Source organism: Temnothorax americanus, unplaced genomic scaffold (genome assembly GCF_048541705.1).
Source record: "Temnothorax americanus isolate GAGA-0224 unplaced genomic scaffold, ASM4854170v1 Scaffold67, whole genome shotgun sequence".
Taxonomy (NCBI): domain Eukaryota; kingdom Metazoa; phylum Arthropoda; class Insecta; order Hymenoptera; family Formicidae; genus Temnothorax; species Temnothorax americanus.
In genome coordinates this window covers 170,063-187,674 of record NW_027509789.1, presented here as the reverse complement: position 1 = coordinate 187,674, position 17,612 = coordinate 170,063, and the positions used below count along the sequence as shown (strand labels likewise).

General features: G+C 45.2%; 1 protein-coding gene and 2 pseudogenes across 1 annotated transcript; all 3 read left to right on the top strand.

Moving 5' to 3' along the window:
• The first annotated feature begins 7,453 nt into the window (after positions 1-7,453).
• Positions 7,454-10,064, top strand: LOC143905782 (uncharacterized). The gene is made up of 5 exons (XM_077421373.1): positions 7,454-7,584; positions 8,535-8,853; positions 8,941-9,112; positions 9,267-9,527; positions 9,871-10,064. The coding sequence occupies exons 1-5, from the start codon at positions 7,454-7,456 to the stop codon at positions 10,062-10,064; spliced, it is 1,077 nt and encodes a 358-aa protein (XP_077277499.1).
• Positions 10,065-11,517: 1,453 nt separating this feature from the next.
• On the top strand, positions 11,518-12,270 carry LOC143905781 (uncharacterized; annotated as a pseudogene).
• A 3,449-nt stretch (positions 12,271-15,719) lies between these two features.
• LOC143905802 (uncharacterized) lies at positions 15,720-17,343 on the top strand (annotated as a pseudogene).
• The last annotated feature ends 269 nt before the right edge of the window (positions 17,344-17,612 follow it).

The following is a 17,612-nucleotide window of genomic DNA, read 5'->3' as shown; positions in this document are numbered from 1 at the left end:
ATATATTATAATCGGTAAGTACATATAAAAGTTATTAATGTATATATATTTTATATATATATTAACAATAACATATGTAGTGGTATGTTGTTTCTAATCAATGTAAACTTTTAGACATAATGTCGACAAAGAGAAAATTTCCTGCACCAATAAAAAATGCATCTGGAACGTTCAACACAGTGCGGCTGTAGATGGGTATAAATCTGCACCTCTGGAAGATCACAAGTGTTTTAATATTTGTGAGAAGAAATCAACTTTGACTGATGAGCAGATAGACCACGTCAAGAATAGATTATTTACAATTCTATTAGCGGTAACAAAGCACATGTACCCAGATAGCATAATGGCGTCAAGTGGCGTAATAGTGCAGTCAAAGTGACAGATTGTTGTCGTTAGAGATGTCACTTTAACGGCATTATAACGTCATTTGACACACTCTGCTATCTGGGTATAATAAAAATTGAATTTTTTACAAGTATATTGGTATTTCAAAATATCAGAGTAAGCGAGCAAAATAATCAGATAAATGTTTCAATAAACGTTTCAACGTTTTTCAATTTTTATCACACATGTGCTTAATTATTTTACGCGTGTTTGCTTCCGTAGGTAAAATAGCATGCAAATATGCCGAAGTCTCTAGCGTCGACAGAGGCTGATCGAGCGACGATTTACACGAACAGAGCAGTAGCTCTAACGCAGTCATTGAAAGCGGCTAGTCACGTATATAAGCGTTGTATCTTTATCAAATACATATATATCAAGTGTGTTAATTTGCAATCAACAACTCGGCGTAGAGAACTTTCATCATTTCTGATTCCTCTCCTTACACTCGTCAACAAGTTATGGGCCCAGCACCCTAACTGAGCACGAGGTGTGAGGAAGCGAAAGAATTTTGGAGCAAGTGCGAAGGTCGAGATACTTGAGTGGCGGCCATAGTGTGCTCGTCATCTAATTAGTGACGCGCATGAATGGATTAACAAGATTCCCACTGTTCCTATCTACTGGTGGGAGTAGACATGACTTTACGGGAATTAACATTTAAAAGGGAACAGCGCTAACGTTGGCAAAGCGTTTCGGCGCCCACGTGCTGAGAGATTTAATGATAGGGAAATGCGGCGTGTTGCTGCTCATACAGGGATAACTGCTCGGGCGGCGGTTTAGGATCGGTTGGCACTCGCCTGTGTCACGATCTTGCCGGCCGCTCGTGAGATACGGGCCGTCCTCTAGGCGTGTTCGCATATGCTATCTGGTGATCCCGAAATGGGGTAAAAGGGCTCAGTGGAGTTCCTTGGTGTCTCTCTTGAGACGTGGCACACCCGGAGAGCTAGCTGGCTCGTCCCGACAGTGTTGCGAGTGAGAGGCGGTCCAAGGGCGTTCTGCTCTTCTGCTGTGTTGTGCCACGTACGGCGGGAGAGTAGAGCGTCATAACACCTTTATGGTGTTATTAAAACGGTGGGTCACAACCCGCCACGCATTTTTTGAAAGCAACACGCCGCGGAAAACTAGTGTACGAGTTGTCGGACTTAGTTTAGTCGTTTTTGTAAAGCAACACGCCGCGAGAAACATAGTATTGTGAGTTGTCGGACTCGGAGTGACGCACCGCGGGAGTACTTGGTTTTCTCGTGGGTGTTGCTGTCGGCAGCGTCTCTGCCGTCGGCGGAAGCAACACGCCGCATGAGTGCCCGCAAAGCAACACGCCGCTGAGCGATACGTCGTCGACGGAAGCAACACGCTACGTGAGTGCCCGCAAAGCAACACGCGGCTGCGCTATCTCGCCGCCGGAAGCAACACGCCGCGAAAAACTTTAAGTTTGGTTGCTGATCACCATCCAAAGCAACACGCGGCGCCGATTTTTCGAGGCCGGCGATCTTTTTCGGGTCGTACAAAGTCATGTTCTACAGGACTGTTGAAGCACAATGCATGCTGTGCCGCAGCACTTAGCCTATCACAGTCAGGCCGAACTCCACCTCCATCGTGGTTCCCACCGTAAACTACGATTGGCTCGGGCTTGGCCTTAGTCCTGGCCTTGGCCGTCGTAGGCTAACGGAGTTAAGGCGATACGCGGGCTTCCCCCGGTCCGCGGGCCCTCGGGCTGCTACCGGTTCCTTCCGGAGAGGTGCGGGGGTTCTGGGGGTGTGTGAGTGTGTGCGTGTCTATGTTTGTTTGCGTATCCGTAGTTGTAACCGTCGGGTGCCAGGGATGCGGTCGGGTGTCAATGGATATTTCTCGAAGACTAACCAAGTGGGGAGTAGTAGCCCCACGACCGTAGGATGCGGTCATGTTAGTACCTGACCTTTGCGGCGTAATAAATGGTAAGTTCTGGCTTAGCGCCAGTAGAGTCCGTGTGAAACCGCATGTTTAATGTGGGAGAACCGTTGTCCGTGTCCGGGCGGAACCTATTCGGGAGTTGAAGTCGGCCCCCCCCCCGGGCGCATGTGTGGAAAATTAGCTGATCACTATTTCCTCATATCCTGCTAGTGGGAAGATACACTGGCAACGTCTAGCCCGAACTTTGAATGGGCGGTGTTTCAGAGCATACGTGCTCAATCAGTAGGGGTGACGTTAAACCTTTAGCATCAAATTACATAACCTTTTTGTAGAGTCATGTTTGCATGAATAGGGCTGATCACCCGACAAGCTGCTTCTCAGCTTTCATGCAGTTTAACTAGGGTTTTGAAACAGCGGGGATAGATGCCCATACCCGTATAGGCTGCCATGATGGCCGAACCGTCGTAACAATTAATAAGATAATTTATGAAAAACGCAAAAAACACCCCCAACCCGGACGGACAAAAAACTGTTGCCAAAAAGGCAAAAACTGAAATAGACAAGGCTTCGGATACGGACAAGACTGGAACTAAGACGGTGACAAGCAGTGACAAGGTGTCTGGGCAGAAGGTGATTACGAAGGCAGTGACGGTGGCACTGTCTAAAGTTGACTCGAAGGTCTCGGAGAAGACACCCACGCATGAACTTAAAAAGTGGACGAATACACAGACGCTAGACGAAACAGGGACGGACGAGGAGAGTTTGGTGGGTGATCCGCTTCAGCGTACGTTCCCACGTAGTGGGAAGCTGAAGAGGAGCCCGCCTGGCTCTCTGACATCTACTAGGGACACGCAGAGTGAGTCAAATGAAGCTGTAGGAGGAGGTATGGCCAGAGGGACCGGCCAGCTGCGGGCGAACTCGGTCTTGCCCATGCTGGGTGACAGCGAGAGTGCGAACGACAGCGAGTCTGACGACGATGACGTGTTTGTTCGGGATGGTGCGGCAAAAAGAGAGATGATGGCTGTGCTGGAGCGATGCATGATATCCGACTTAAGTTGGAGAGCATTTTGTCGGACCCCAATGCCAAGTTCAACAAGTCGGCGGCACAAAAGGTTTCTGCGCTGTTCAGCGAGACCAACAGGCTGGTAATGCAATTGGGGTGCGAGAATACGTTTTTGAGGGGTCGTCTGGCGGAGAGGTCGGAGGCGAACCGACCACCGCCAGCGACGTTTGCTGACGTGGTGAATAGGCAGAAGGAGCCTCGTCGCAAGACCGAAGCGGGGGCCTCTGCGGTGCCGGAACCGAGCAAGGCAAGACCACGTGTTAGGGATTTTTCGGTGGTCGTGACTAGTAAGGCCGAAAAGGGTAGATCGGTGGACAAGGTGAGAAAGACGTTGCTGGAGGCGATTGATCCGATAGCGTCTAAAATTAGAATAAAAAATGTTAGAAAGACTAAGGACGGCAGAGTCATAATACAGGCACATTCAAAGGAGGATATGGATAAACTAGTCGCCAATCAGGCTATTAGGGAGAAGGGGCTTACGGCGGCTCTGCCGGCGGCCAGAAGGCCTCGTATAATTTTGTATGACGTGCCCAGGGGGTTGGAGGTCGATGGTGTCCGTCAAGCGATAGCTAGGCAAAACCCGGAGCTTCTCCAGAGGGTAGGAGAGAGAACTTACCAGGAAAAAGTCGTATTCCGGTTTAAGCTGGGTAAAGGTGACAAAGAGACAGTCAATTGGGTTGTAAAGGTGACGCCTGGCATGCGTGACAGGTTTAAGAAGGCGTCGCGCATTTATGTAGGCTGGAGGAGCTGTAGGGTCGCGGATTTTACGTCGTTGACCAAATGCTACAGATGTCTGAATCTGGGTCATGTCGCGAAATACTGCAAAGCGGCAAAGGATACCTGTTCCCACAGCGGCCTCGACGGCCATCGACAGGACAAATGTCCAAACGCGACAGGGCCGGAAATATGCGCAGTCTGCAAAAGACGGGGACGGCCGGCGAGTCATGCGGTTAATGATGGGGGGTACCCCTCGTATAAAATAGCCAGGGACAAGTATGCGGGCACCATCGACAATGGTTAGGCAGGACCCGCAGGGTGTCTCGAGTATGAATGTGGTACAGTGCAATTGTCAGAGAGCGTATGCGGTAATGTGTGATCTGGGTGAAATGTTGTGTGAACGTAAAGTGAGTGTGGCACTGCTGCAGGAACCGTGTGTGAAGGATGGAAGGGTAGTTGGACTCCCACTACGGATGGATGTGATTGTGAGTGAGAGCGAGTATGTCAAAGCAGCAGTGGTGGTGAATAAGCCCAGTCTCGATGTGTTGTGTGTAAGGGAGTGCTCGGATGAGTATGGCGTGTGTGTATGGCTGAAGGGAGACTTCGGCGAGATGTATGTGGTGTCCGTGTATTGCCGGTTCGGTGAGGACATCGAGCCGTACCTGGCGTACATGGACAAGGTGCGAATGGTAACCAGAGGAAAGCGTGTGCTGGTGGGTATGGGTGCGAATGCCGTCTCTCCCTTATGGTACAGTAATGGTAGGGGCGGCAGTAGAGAAAATGAAATGCGTGGCAGAATGCTTGAGGAGTGGATTGTCGCGAACGGTATGATTGTATTGAATGAGCCGAGCGAGAGTTACACGTTCAGCAGACCCAATGGGGAAAGCGACATTGATGTGACTCTCGTAAGCGATGCGTTTGGGAGGTGCCAGTTCGAATGGGGAGTCAAGAGCGATTGGGGTATCAGCGACCATAATGTGTTGCTGATATGTATGACCTATGGTGAGAATGCTGAGCGGATGGAAAGTATGCGTAGATGGGTGTGTAAAGACGTGGACTGGGAGGGCTACATGAGCGATTTAATGGAGTATGCGTCGGAGGATGCTGTGAATGCGATGGCTGACTGGGACGCGGAGAGCTTGGCGGAAAACGTCACATCATGGATCCTGAGGGCGAATGACAATAGAATGAAAAGGCGAGTGTGTGGGGTTGCGAGGAAGTTTGTGTGGTGGACGGATGAGCTTGAGCGCATGAAGAAGGATGTGAGGAAGTGTAGGCGTGCCTACCAGCGAATGAGATGAAGAGATCGAAGTCGAGTGGAAGGATGTCTGAATGTGTATAAACGTGCTCTCAGAGAGTACAAGAGAGCGATATGGAGAGTGAAAGAAGAGAACTGGAGACAGTTCGTGAGTGACAAGGGAAATCGGGATCCATGGGGTGATGTGTACAAAGTGTGCATGGGTAAGTACGGACGTGACAGACTGAGTGCTATGAAAGTGGGTGACAGGACAACGAGTACGTGGGAAGAGAGTGCGAATGTGCTGCTAGATCGCTTCTTCCCGGACACGGGAATGGATGATGTATGACTGGCAGAGAGAGAGATGATTGAGAGAACGTTCGAGTGGAATGAAGTGGATGTGACTGTGAGGGCGATGAAAGTGGGTAAGGCACCCGGGTTGGATGGAATTACGGCGGAAATTTTGCGTGCTGTTTGGCGCGCAATTCCGGGATGGTTGAAGAGAGTGTATGATGTGTGTCTGAGCACCAACTGCTTTTCAAAGGCGTGGAAGAAAGCGAGAGTGGTTGTACTGCTGAAGTCCCCAGAGAAAGTGCGGTCGGACCCCGGGTCTTACAGACCGATCAGCCTGTTGTCTGTGCTTGGGAAAGTGTTGAAGCGAATGATGGTAAATAGGCTGGAGCGATTGATGAGTGGGAGAATGTGTGAGGCACAACACGGGTTTGTGAAGGGAAGTTCGACCGAGAGTGCGTGGAATAGCGTGCGTGAGTGCGTGAGTGGGTCCGAGTACAAGTATGTGTTGGGAATTTTTGTGGACTTCCAGGGTGCCTTCGACAACCTGGAATGGCCATGTGTGATTGATAAACTGTGTGAGGAAGGATGTGAGGAGATTGGGTTGTGGAAGAGTTATTTTGATGAGAGATGGGCATGTATGGTAGGAATGAATGAGGAAGTGTGGAAGAGGGTGCTGCGGGGTGCACCGCAGGGGTCCATCGGTGGCCCAGAAATCTGGGTCCTACAGATGGATAAGCTCCTGTGGGAACTCCGCAGACGTGGATGTATGGCGACGGCGTATGCTGATGATCTGTTTGTGCCTGTCAAAGGACAGAGCCGGGCAGATCTGAAGAGAAAAGGAACGAGTGGATGAGGATAGTGAACGAATGGGGTGCGAGTGTCGGTGTGAAAGTTTCAGAGAGCAAGACGGTGATGATGCTCCTGAAAGGGAATACGTCGGAAACGAGACACCCGAGCGTTAGTGTGAATGGGAAGCATGTGAGGTATGTGAAGTGTGTGAGATATCTGGGTGTGTGGATGGGCGAGCGAATAAGTTTTAAGCCGCACCTGGAGCGTATGAGACAGAAGTGTGTGAGCGTAGTGGGGAACTTGAGACGCGTGATGAGGAGCGAATGGGGTTTGCAAAAGAGAGCACGGCGTGTGATTTATAAGGGTTTGTTTGCCGCGTGTGTTATGTATGGTGCAAGCGTGTGGTATGAAGCCAGTACAAATATGCGCGAGTAGCGATCAATAGGTGCCAAAGAGTGGCGATGAGCGCCTGTTTGAATGTCTGTAGAACGGTCTCCACGGAGGCCATGCAGGTATTGATGGGCGGTTTTCCGTGGGACCTGGAGTGCGTGAAAAGAGGTATGGCTGTGAGAATTAAGAATGGCTGGAGATTGGGTGAAAGAGGTGTTATGAGCGTAGGGGAAAGGAGAGTGAGAGATGTGGATGAGAGTTTGGAGTTGCTGAATGCTAGATTGTATGAAAGATGGCAGAATGAATGGGATAACGGTGCGAAAGGACGAGTGACACATGGCTTCATACGGGATGTGAGGTTTGCCGAGGCTTGTCCGGGGTTTGAGCCGAGCCTATGGCTCGGCTATATCCTGACGGGTCACGGCAGTCTGAATGAGTTTCTGCATAAAAGGGGATTGTCTGAAACTGAAAGTTGCGCGTGTGGTGCTGAGTGCGAGGATTGGAAGCATGTGATGGTTGAGTGTGAAATGTATGAGGATGTTAGGAACTTGGACGAATGGGGAGTCGGGGTGAGTGAGGATGGTAGAGTTGACGTGAGCGAGATACTGGAGCGATAGGAAAGATACGAGAGTCTGAACAGATTTGCGGCTTGTGTGTTTCAGCGAAGAATGAATGTGAATGCGTGAGACGGGTGAATGCGGCTTACCGGGGCCGGGTCTGCAGAAGACCCAACCGGGAGTGGCTTCGGCTGCGAAGATCCGACCACTGATCTAGACTGGTACCACGGGGACCGGTCGCCCAGGGAGCTTGCTCCCGCCGGTTGCGGGTAAGACCATTGTGGTGGCAGTGGTTAAACCAAATGCTGGCTAGGATACCCGAGTTCACGAACTTAGGTGTCCGACGGGTGAGCTTGCGTCCCCACAGCTTGGGTGCCAGCCTGCTTAGCTGGTAGAGCGTGGATAGTCGCTCGCCCCGACCAGTGGGTTGCCGCGGGATCCTGCAATTTTGCGGCGCACTGGTAGTATCAACCTCGGTCGGTACGCGCTGATTGGGCGTATCCCAATCCCGCGTCTATGGGGGCCGTGTGGATGAGGCTCTACGAGCAGGTGCCGCACGTTAAATAAAACGACATATTCTGTCCCTATTTACTATCTAGCAAAACCACTGCCAAGAAAACGGGCTTGGAAAAATTAACGGGGAAAGAAGACCCTGTTGAGCTTGACTCTAGTCTGGCACTGTAAGGAGACATGAGAGGTGTAGCATAAGTGGGAGATGGCAACATTGCCGGTGAAATACCACTATTTTCATCGTTTCCTTACTTACACGGTTAGGCGGAGCGCGTGCCCCGAGGGCTTTGTGCCCCGGCGATCACGGTGTTCTAGAGCCAAGCGTGTCAGAGTCCTAAGACCAGCTCAGCAAGGACAGAAACCTTGCGTAGAGCAAAAGGGCAAAAGCTGGCTTGATCTCGATGTTCAGTACGCATAGAGACTGCGAAAGCACGGCCTATCAATTCTTTTGGCTTGAAGAGTTTTTAGCAAAAGGTGTCAGAAAAGTTACCACAGAAATAACTGGCTTGTGGCGGCCAAGCGTTCATAGCGACGTCGGTTTTTAATTCTTCGACGACGTCACGTGTTCATCGAGAAAAACCGTCGCGTTCGTGCGTGTGTCGGAATCGAAAATGACGGACGAGATCTCAGCGCGGCATATAACAAAATTTAACGGATTAAACTTCCAGGGTTGGAAATTCTAAGTAAATTCGTTATTTTTGGCTCATAGTATACGTGACGTCGTGGATGGCACGCGAACGATGCCGGGTAGGCCGGCCGAGGAGTCGGCGAAGAAAACGTGGCTCAATGACAATGCGCGTGCGATGTTTCTGATATCGTCGTCGATTGAATATTGGGAGCTGGAACCGTTGTTGATGTGCAGCACGGCCAAAGAGATGTGGGATAAGTTGTCTCGCATTCACGAACAGAAATCTTCGGCGAATAAGCTGTTGCTTACGCAGAGATTTTATGAGTATCGGATGTCTCCGGGAGATACCGTAGTTCAACACATCGCAAAAGTGCAGAACATGGCCGCACAATTGCGGGATGTAGATAAAATGGTTTCCGACGTGATAATTATAGCGAAAGTGCTTGCGAGTTTGTCATTGAAATGTTCAGCGTTCATGACGGCATAGGATAGCGTTGATCTGGAACAGCAAACTATGGAACATCTACAGGACAGACTGATTCGCGAGGAAGCTCGGTTAACCGGTGAAAGTAAACCTTGTGAAGCTTTTTCAGCATTTAAGAAAAATAATGCGGTGAAAAATGAACAATCGGGCGCGAAGTTGAACAATAAAAAACCACGTAAGCCGAAAAAACAGAAAGACATTGATTAAATGCTTTAAATGCAAAAAAAAGGGACATTATATGCGCGGGGAGTGTAAGAATTAAAGGCGGGGAAAAGCCGAGAGTGACGGAAACGAGTCTCGCGAGTCATGTGACTGTGCTTTCGTGGCAGAGAGAACCGGAACCAAGCGTGGTAGGGTCGGTAACGCAGGGGACACGGGTCCTCTTGCCGATATTGTCAAATCGGTGCTGAACGCTGATCAGAAGGACATCTGGATCACTGACAGCGGGGCATCCAGACATATGACGCCGAGGCGCGAGTGGTTCTCCGACTTCACTAAACTGAAAAATAGCGAGCCAATATTTCTGAGCGACAACAAGAAGTGCGATGTCATTGGCAAGGGTACGATCCAAATTCAGAAGTTTGTGAATGGTGCGTGGCAGAAGGCGCATATCGAAAATGTTCTGTATGTACCGAGAATAAAGAAAAATCTTTTCTCGGTGGGAGTCTGTACTACGAAAGGCTTCGAGATCGTGTGAAAATAACTCGATGAAAATTGCGGACGGAAATAAAGTGCTCGCGACAGAAATCAAGCAAGATAATGAAATTTATCGGATGCTATTTCGAGAGGACAAATCAAAGAACGTTAACGAAGCAAGTGTGGCGACAGCTAATTTGCGTGTGTGGCATGAAAGGCTCGGGCATGCAAATTGTCGTACAGTGCGCGATCTAGTTAACAAAGGACTTGTCAGAGGCGTAAAACTGTGATCCTCAGATAAGGATGAGTTTTTCTGCGAGTCTTGCCAAATCGGAAAATCGCATCGGCTAGTGTTTCGAAAGTGTCGCAAGCGGGAATCTACGGTGCCGGGCGAGTTAATGCATAAGGACGTGTGTGGTCTCATGTCAGTGGAAACTCCGGGCGGTGCGAGATTTCTATTGACCTTCAAGGACGACGCGACGAGCATTTGATATATCTACTTTCGGAAACACAAGAGCGACGTGTATGAAAAATTAAAAATATTTATATTTAATAAAATGATCGAAAATAAATTCGGGAAAACAATGAGAGTACTGCGTTTGGATAACGGTCTGGAGTTCCGCAACAAGAATATGGATAGTTATTTCGAGTCTCGCGGAATAATAACGAGCTTTGGAATGGCAGGATGCCAAATCTTCAGCATTTGCAAATATTCGGGTTGGAGGCTTTTGTGCACGTGCCGAAGCAGCTAACGACAAAGTTTGACGCACGAACAAAGAAGATAATATTGGTCGGCTACGATGGAGATTCATCAAATTACCGAATGTATGATCCGGTATCGAGAAAAGTCACGATATTGCGTGACGTAGTTTTCAACGAGAAAATCGGCAAAACAAAGTTGTCTATTAACGTCGAGGAAGAAGATGCGGTTGCTCTGCCGAAAAACAAGCAGGAGGCGGCCCAACGTTCAGAAAATGAAAGTTCTGAAGAAGACGACGATGAAGTTTTCCTGCCTGCTGATGACGACGAGGTCGAGGTGGTGGAAAATCCGAACGTTAGAGCGGCGGCAACGCAGTTTAAAAGACAGAGGAACTCTGCGACAACCGTCTCGCTACGAAGCAAGTGTAGCAGAGCTCAGTGTGCCTGTCACTTACGAAGAAGCAATGAAAAGTAAGGAATCGAAGAAATTGGCCGAAGCTATTGACAGCGAATTCGAAGCTCATGAGAGGAATAGAACGTGGTCGCTGGTAAAAAGAAAACCAGGGATGAAAACGACAGACTCAAAATCGGTCTTTCGACTCATGAAGGACGAAGCTGGAAATGTATATCGTTACAAGGCACAGCTATGTGCACGTGGATTCATGCAGCAACACGGAGTGGATTTCAACGAAACCTTTGCGCCGGTCGTAAGGTACGACTCGCTGAGGGTTCTGCTCGCCATGGTTGCAGTTGAGGATCTCGAACTAGCGCAATTTGACGTGCAGACGGCTTTTCTTCACAGAAAACTGGACGAATAGATATACATGGAGGTTCCGGAAGGTCTCAAGATCAAAGAAAGAATTAAATGACGCGCGAAATAATGCCGTGTGTCGTTTGAAAAAATCGCTGTACAGGTTGAAACAAGCACCGAGGTGTTGGAACAAAAAGTTTAGTGCTTTTCTGAGAAAGTATAGCTTCAAAGAAACGGAAGCGGATAAATGTATTTACGTAGGTAGTGTCGAGGGAAGCCCGGTGTATCTCGCGTTGTTTGTGGATAATGGGTTGATTGCAGCTAGATCTCAGAACGTTCTTGAATCTGTAATCGGACATCTCAGTAGCGCATTTAAGATTACCTTAGGTGACTCAAGTATGTTTGTTGAAATGCAAATTGAGCGTGATAGGGCAAGGAAGTCGATCTTCCTGCATTAGAGTGCATATGCTAGGCGGGTGGTTGAAAGATTCCAAATGAGTGAGGCGAAAGCGGTCAGCGTTCCGTCGGACCCGCATGCGGTGCTTTATCCAGTGAATGAAGGAGAGATGGGAGAGTGCGAAAGCGTGTCGTACCATGAAGCCGTAGGCTCACTCAGGTTTCTAGCCATCGTATCGCAGCCGGACATTGCGTACTCGGTTAACTCCGTGAGCAAATACTTAAATAAACATAACGACAAACACTTGTGGGTTGTAAAGCGTGTCATCGCGTATCTTTTTGGCACGAGCAAATACGGTAGGGGCTCGTTAAAGTTAGTTGGCTATTCAAACGCGGACTACGCGAGCGACATGGAAACGAGGAAATCAACCACAGAGTATGTTTTCAAACTCGCGAACAGGCCAGTCACGTGGGCCTCTCAGAGGCAAAAGCTTGTGACGTTGAGTACCACCGAGGCGGAGTACGTGGCAGCAGCGGCTGCGGCCAGAGAAGCGATCTGGCTTAGAAAACTGTTGACAGGTATAGGATATCCATGTAAGAGTGTGACAGATTATCTCTTTGTAGATAATCAGAGTTCGATAAAACTGGTGAAGAATCCCGAGTTTCACCAACGTACGAAACACATAGATATTCGCTACCATTATATCCGCGAAAAGGCAGAGGCGAACGAAATAGCGGTAAAATTATATGTTCTTTCCGAGAATCAAAAGGCTGATATTTTTACCAAGGCGCTGCCAAGAGAGCGTTTTCACAGGATGCGTGAGAGTATGGGTGTGATTGAACACGCTTAAACGGTGGGAGTATTGATGTAGTTTTACGCGTGTTCGCTTCTGTAGGTAAAGTAGCAGACAAATATGCCGAAGTCTCTAGCGTCGACAGAGGCTGATCGAGCGACGATCTACGCGAACAGAGCAGTAGCTCTAACGCAGTCATTGAAAGCGGCTAGTCACGTATATAAGCGTTGTATCTTTATCAAATATATATCAAGTGTTTTAATTTGCAATCAACAACTCGGCGTAGAAAACTTTTATCATTCCTGACTCCTCTCCTTACACTCGTTAGCGTCAACACTAAACATTATAGTTGGGGAAGTTCCCCCGGAGGCCTCGGCGGGGGAGCAGGTCGGTACAGGTGAAGGATGAGAGAGGGTGGAAAAAAGGGGTGTGAGAGGAGGTAGAGACACAAGGAGGAAGATACGTGTAGAGAAGTGTAAGAAGAGCGTAAGGAAGTGGAGGAGAAGCTGAGGAAGGAAAGATGGTACAGATATTGGCGAGTGAAGAAAACAGAGCAAAGAAAGGTTAGGAAGCATGGCAAAGTTTCGAGACGGAGAGTGAGGAAGAGGGGAGCCCGGAAAGTAAGAGAAGGTAGAGAAGGAAATAGAAAGAAGGAGACGAAGGGAAGACTACCCTGACGAACCGAGGTGGAGGCGTAAGCAGCTGGAGAGAATAAAGCAGGCTTAATGTGCCGCACTGGCTAGCGGAACGAGGCGGTAGGCAGATAGAATCGGCAAGAAAGAGAGGTATCATACCGGTGGCGCGGGAGTGATCAGGATGGAGAGAAGCAGCGAGTCAAGGGAAGCGGTGGATGCGATAGATCGATTGAGTGAGTCGATAAGAAGGGAAAGGCGGGGCTGCCAGATCGATAGGAGGATCAATGGAAAAGAGCGGTAGAGGGATACGAGTGAGGAGCGACGATCGAGGCAGGACACGTACCATTAAAGTGTATAAACGGGAGGCGTAAGTACGTGTTGGCGAGCGAGGAATAGAAGTAGAAAAGCGGAGGAGAGTAAGAATATAATCCAAAAGGAAAAAGAGAGGAAAGTTGTGGAAAGAAGGATAAAACGCATAGGGAAGATCATAACAGAAAAAGAGGCGATAGAAAAGATAGTAGAAGGGAAAGTATGGGAAGATAAGTTTAAGGAAGATAGCAAGAGAAAAGATGAGGAGATAAAGGAATTAAAGGAGAGGGCAGAAAGATTAGAAAAAAAGTTATATAGGTTGGAACAGGGCGCAGGCAAAAGGAAGAGGGAGGACAGCGAAGAGAGTAGGGGTAAGTTTGGTAGGAAGAAATGGTGGGCAGAAGAATATGAAATGAACGACGACGAGAAAAGAAAGAAGATCGTGAATATAAGTATCGAGAAGGAGAGATGGAGGGGAAAGGAATCAAATTGAAAGAAGGTGAAGGAATTGTTTTTGGAAGGATTAAAGGTAAAGGTAGAAGTGAAAGAGGTAAGCGTGATAGGTCAGAAAGGAGAATGGGTGATAATAGTAAAGATGGGAAGTGAACAGGATAAGTGGAGGGTATTAGACGCAAGGAAAAAGGAAGGGAACAGATTAAGGGTGAAAATGGATGAAGATAAATTGGTAGAGACGAGAATAAGAGAAAGAGAGGAGAAAGAAGGGAGAAAAGAAAAGAGAAAGGAAGAAAGCGGGAGACCAAAAAGGTCCACGGAGGACGAGATTGCGAGAAGGATGGAGGAGAGTCCGTTAATGGACACGGACGAGAAAGAAGACGATAGGAAAAAAAGAGTAAGAGGAATGTAGGATAGAAAGGAGAGAGGCAGGGAGATAGAGAGAGAAGCGTTAAGGGAAAGGAAGGGAAGGAGGAGAAAAAAATAAGTTTGTAGGATTAACCCTCAGTTACTTTACGTTTTCACACCCCGATATTATCTCACGTGGGTCTGAGAGACCCTGGCGTCTTTTCCAGCTTGTATCTTTAAGACAAATGCATCAATTTGACGTCTTTTTTTTTAATCAATACATCTTTTAAAGATCTACAAAACTGTATAGGTTAGATTATTCCAAATTAAAAAATGTAAATGTTATTTTAAAAAAATGAAAACGTGTTTTTCTGAAAAAGCAAAAAAATTTGCTTTTTTTCAAATTGACTTATTAGTACTGACTAAAAAAAAGATACAAAGGTTTTATAACACATAATTCGAAAGGTCAAGAGTTGTACTTTAAGAAGAAATTATATAGTGTCATAACGATTAGTTCCAAAAAGTATATTTTTTTTGCAAAGTGAAATTTTATGATTTTGAAGAAAATCGATCAATATTGTCTATAAAAAACGTATTTTTTTTTAAATCGTAAAACTTGCAACCTTGGGCATGAAATAGAAACATGTAAAAAAATAACAAAATATTTTTCAAAAAGTTTCATATGACTAATACAAAATGGCGTCTATGGAGAGGTAAAAATTCATGTTTTTTTGTATAAAAAAAAAATCGGTAAAAATGTTGAATAAATGCAATAAAAATGCATGAAAGAATACTTTATTTATTAAAAATAGCCACATGAAAAAAAATTATATTGCGACGCGCAAGTGCTGCATATTTTTGCGTCATGTTCGTTACACATGGGATTGTACACTCAACGTCATTAATGCCTAGTCTACTAAAGTTGATGCATTTTGGAATGCATTCAAAACGCGTGCAACGTTCTAACTATTCGTGCACCGTGACTGATCGAGAAACGGCAACGCTGTCCCCAGCTGTCTTTTGGCGCACATATTTTGACATAACGACGACGTAAGTTTGAAATAAATATACAAAGTGACAAGATATATTTTTAATTTATTTTAATTATATAATACTGTGTGTTTGTGCTTTTTTGCAGAATGCAGGAAATACAGATTCCAAATATATTGGTAAGTCTATCAGTGCAAATAATACTATCGTTGACACAATATTATTTATGAACGAATGAATGAACAAATGAATGAATTAAATTATTTATTAATTAAAAATTCATTTATTCAAAAATCATATCAGTTTACAGTTTGCTTGCTCGGAAGCTGAGTTCATAACGTGATTTATTCATTAATTTAATAATTTATTTACTAATAATTAATTAAAAATTATTTAATTAATTAATGTTCCAACGATAGCTGTGTGTTTCAAGTGCAACAAATAATCGGCGCGCAGTTAAACAAGTTAGAAAAAAAAATATATATATATATATATTTACGTATGGCTTTGATTCTAATTTGATTAATTAATTAATTAATTAATTTACTCAAAAATTATATCAGTTTACAGATCGCTTATTCGGGAGCTGAGTTCATAACGTGATTTATTTATTAATTCAATAATTTATTTATTTATTTTATCATTAAATTATATTAATACATAAATTAATTAATATATTTAATGATAAAATAAATAAATGAATTATTGAATTAATAAATAAATCACGTTATGAACTCAGCTCCGAAACAAGCAATCTGTTCAAGTCTACCGCACACGGTGCTTGTTTCCTTGCAAGATCGCTTGCTTGGAGCTGTGATGGTAACTGTGCTGGGAGCGGTGATGGAAAGTAACGTCACTGTGGGCCGTGCTGCTGACTAGCTTGCTGGAAATCGGTGATTGAAACCGTGCTATTTTTCTAGCAGGTTTGTCTGCTGGCTCACGAGAAGAGCCAATCAGAGCGCAGTAAGCTGTCACGTGGTCACGTTATTCCGTACAGCCGGTACAGCCACATACGCGTTGCAGCAGAGAAGAATGGCAACCAAAAGCGGAGATTCAAAGAAATGGACAAATGAGGAGATAATAATTTTAATTGATTCGTATAAAGAAGAAAGCTGTCTATACGCTATCAATTCTCCTAATTATCATAACAAGCATCTGAGGAACGAGGCACTGAAGAGAGTTGGCGATGCCGTGCGTGTTTTCAAACCACATGTCACCGATAAAGATTGTGCCTCAAAATTTCACACTTTGAAAAGTCACAATATAATATTGAAAATGCAAAAGTAAAAAGGTCTAAAAAAAGTGGAACTGGTACCGATAACGTGAGTACACGAACCTAACCTAACCTAATCTCAACTCATTATAATATATTAAAAATTAATTAAAGTATAATTTTTTTTATTACACAGTAAAAAAGATTTTAACACATTGTGTATTTATGTTTCAATCGATCCACTCAAAATAGTTGTTAAAAATTTGTGTTGAATTTTTAACATATCCAAGTGTTAATTTAACATTATGTGGTTATGTTATTTGATATTAAACATTTCTTATTGTTAATATTTGTGTTACTTTTTAACATATTCATCTTGTGTTAAAATAACACACGTGGATTGTTTGGGACATGTGAAATGTGTTAAATTAATACAAAATTTTTTACTGTGTAATTATAGGTATATAAACCTAGTCTTTGGTATTTTGAACATCTCATGTTTTTGGATATCTTCTTCACACCAAGAAAAAGTAGAAACTCCCTAGAAAAGAACAAGAACAGTGAGACAGAATTTTCTCAGGATTCAATCCACGTAATCACGGACGGATTCACAGAAGATGGTCATTTGAACGTTTTTACTGAAGAGGAGCCTGGCAACGAATCAGATGAACCCAAAGAATCAGATGAACCCACTTCTTTTGAATCCTCAGCTTTAGAAAGACCAACTATTAGACAATATACTGTTGGAGCTTCAACCTCCATCCAATCACAAAGAGCCTCACCAAGTCCAGTTCGCCCTTCTCCTTCTGTCAGTCCTGCAATGTCACTAGGCCCAGTTCGCCTTTCTCTATCTATCAGTCCTGCAATAACGTCGTCTTCGGGAGTCTCTACTGCATGTCCTCCTCCTTCTCATTCCAAAGCAAAAAGACGTAAGACAACAAGTGACGATGCTTATGCAGAGGCTGTACAATCTTTGGCTGATTCAATACGGCAACCTATAGTGACGCAAGTTGCAAAAACCGACAGTCCTCCAGAAACCGTTGACGGATTTTTAATGTTTCTTGGATCTATACTGCGCAACTTTCAAAATGAGGACCTGTGACTGGATGTTATGAATACATGTTTACAAACGTGTATAAATGCTCGAACAGCGAATTTGCAACGATTCCGAAATTCTTAATATGTGGCTATATATATAATAATTATTTACTTTTTTTATTATGTACTTTAGTTCACAGAGATAATATTTTGGTTGTGTATTTTACTTTTTTTTTAACTACAAACAATTTTTTAATGTTTATAATCAGTATGCTAGTATATTAGTTCATATATTATTATATTTTATGTAGTATTTTAGTTTATATTAGTATGTAATTTTTTTCTAAGGCTGAGAGATGGTTAAGTCTGGATAAATTTATTAGATTGAAGGTAATAATTCTGAATAAATGACT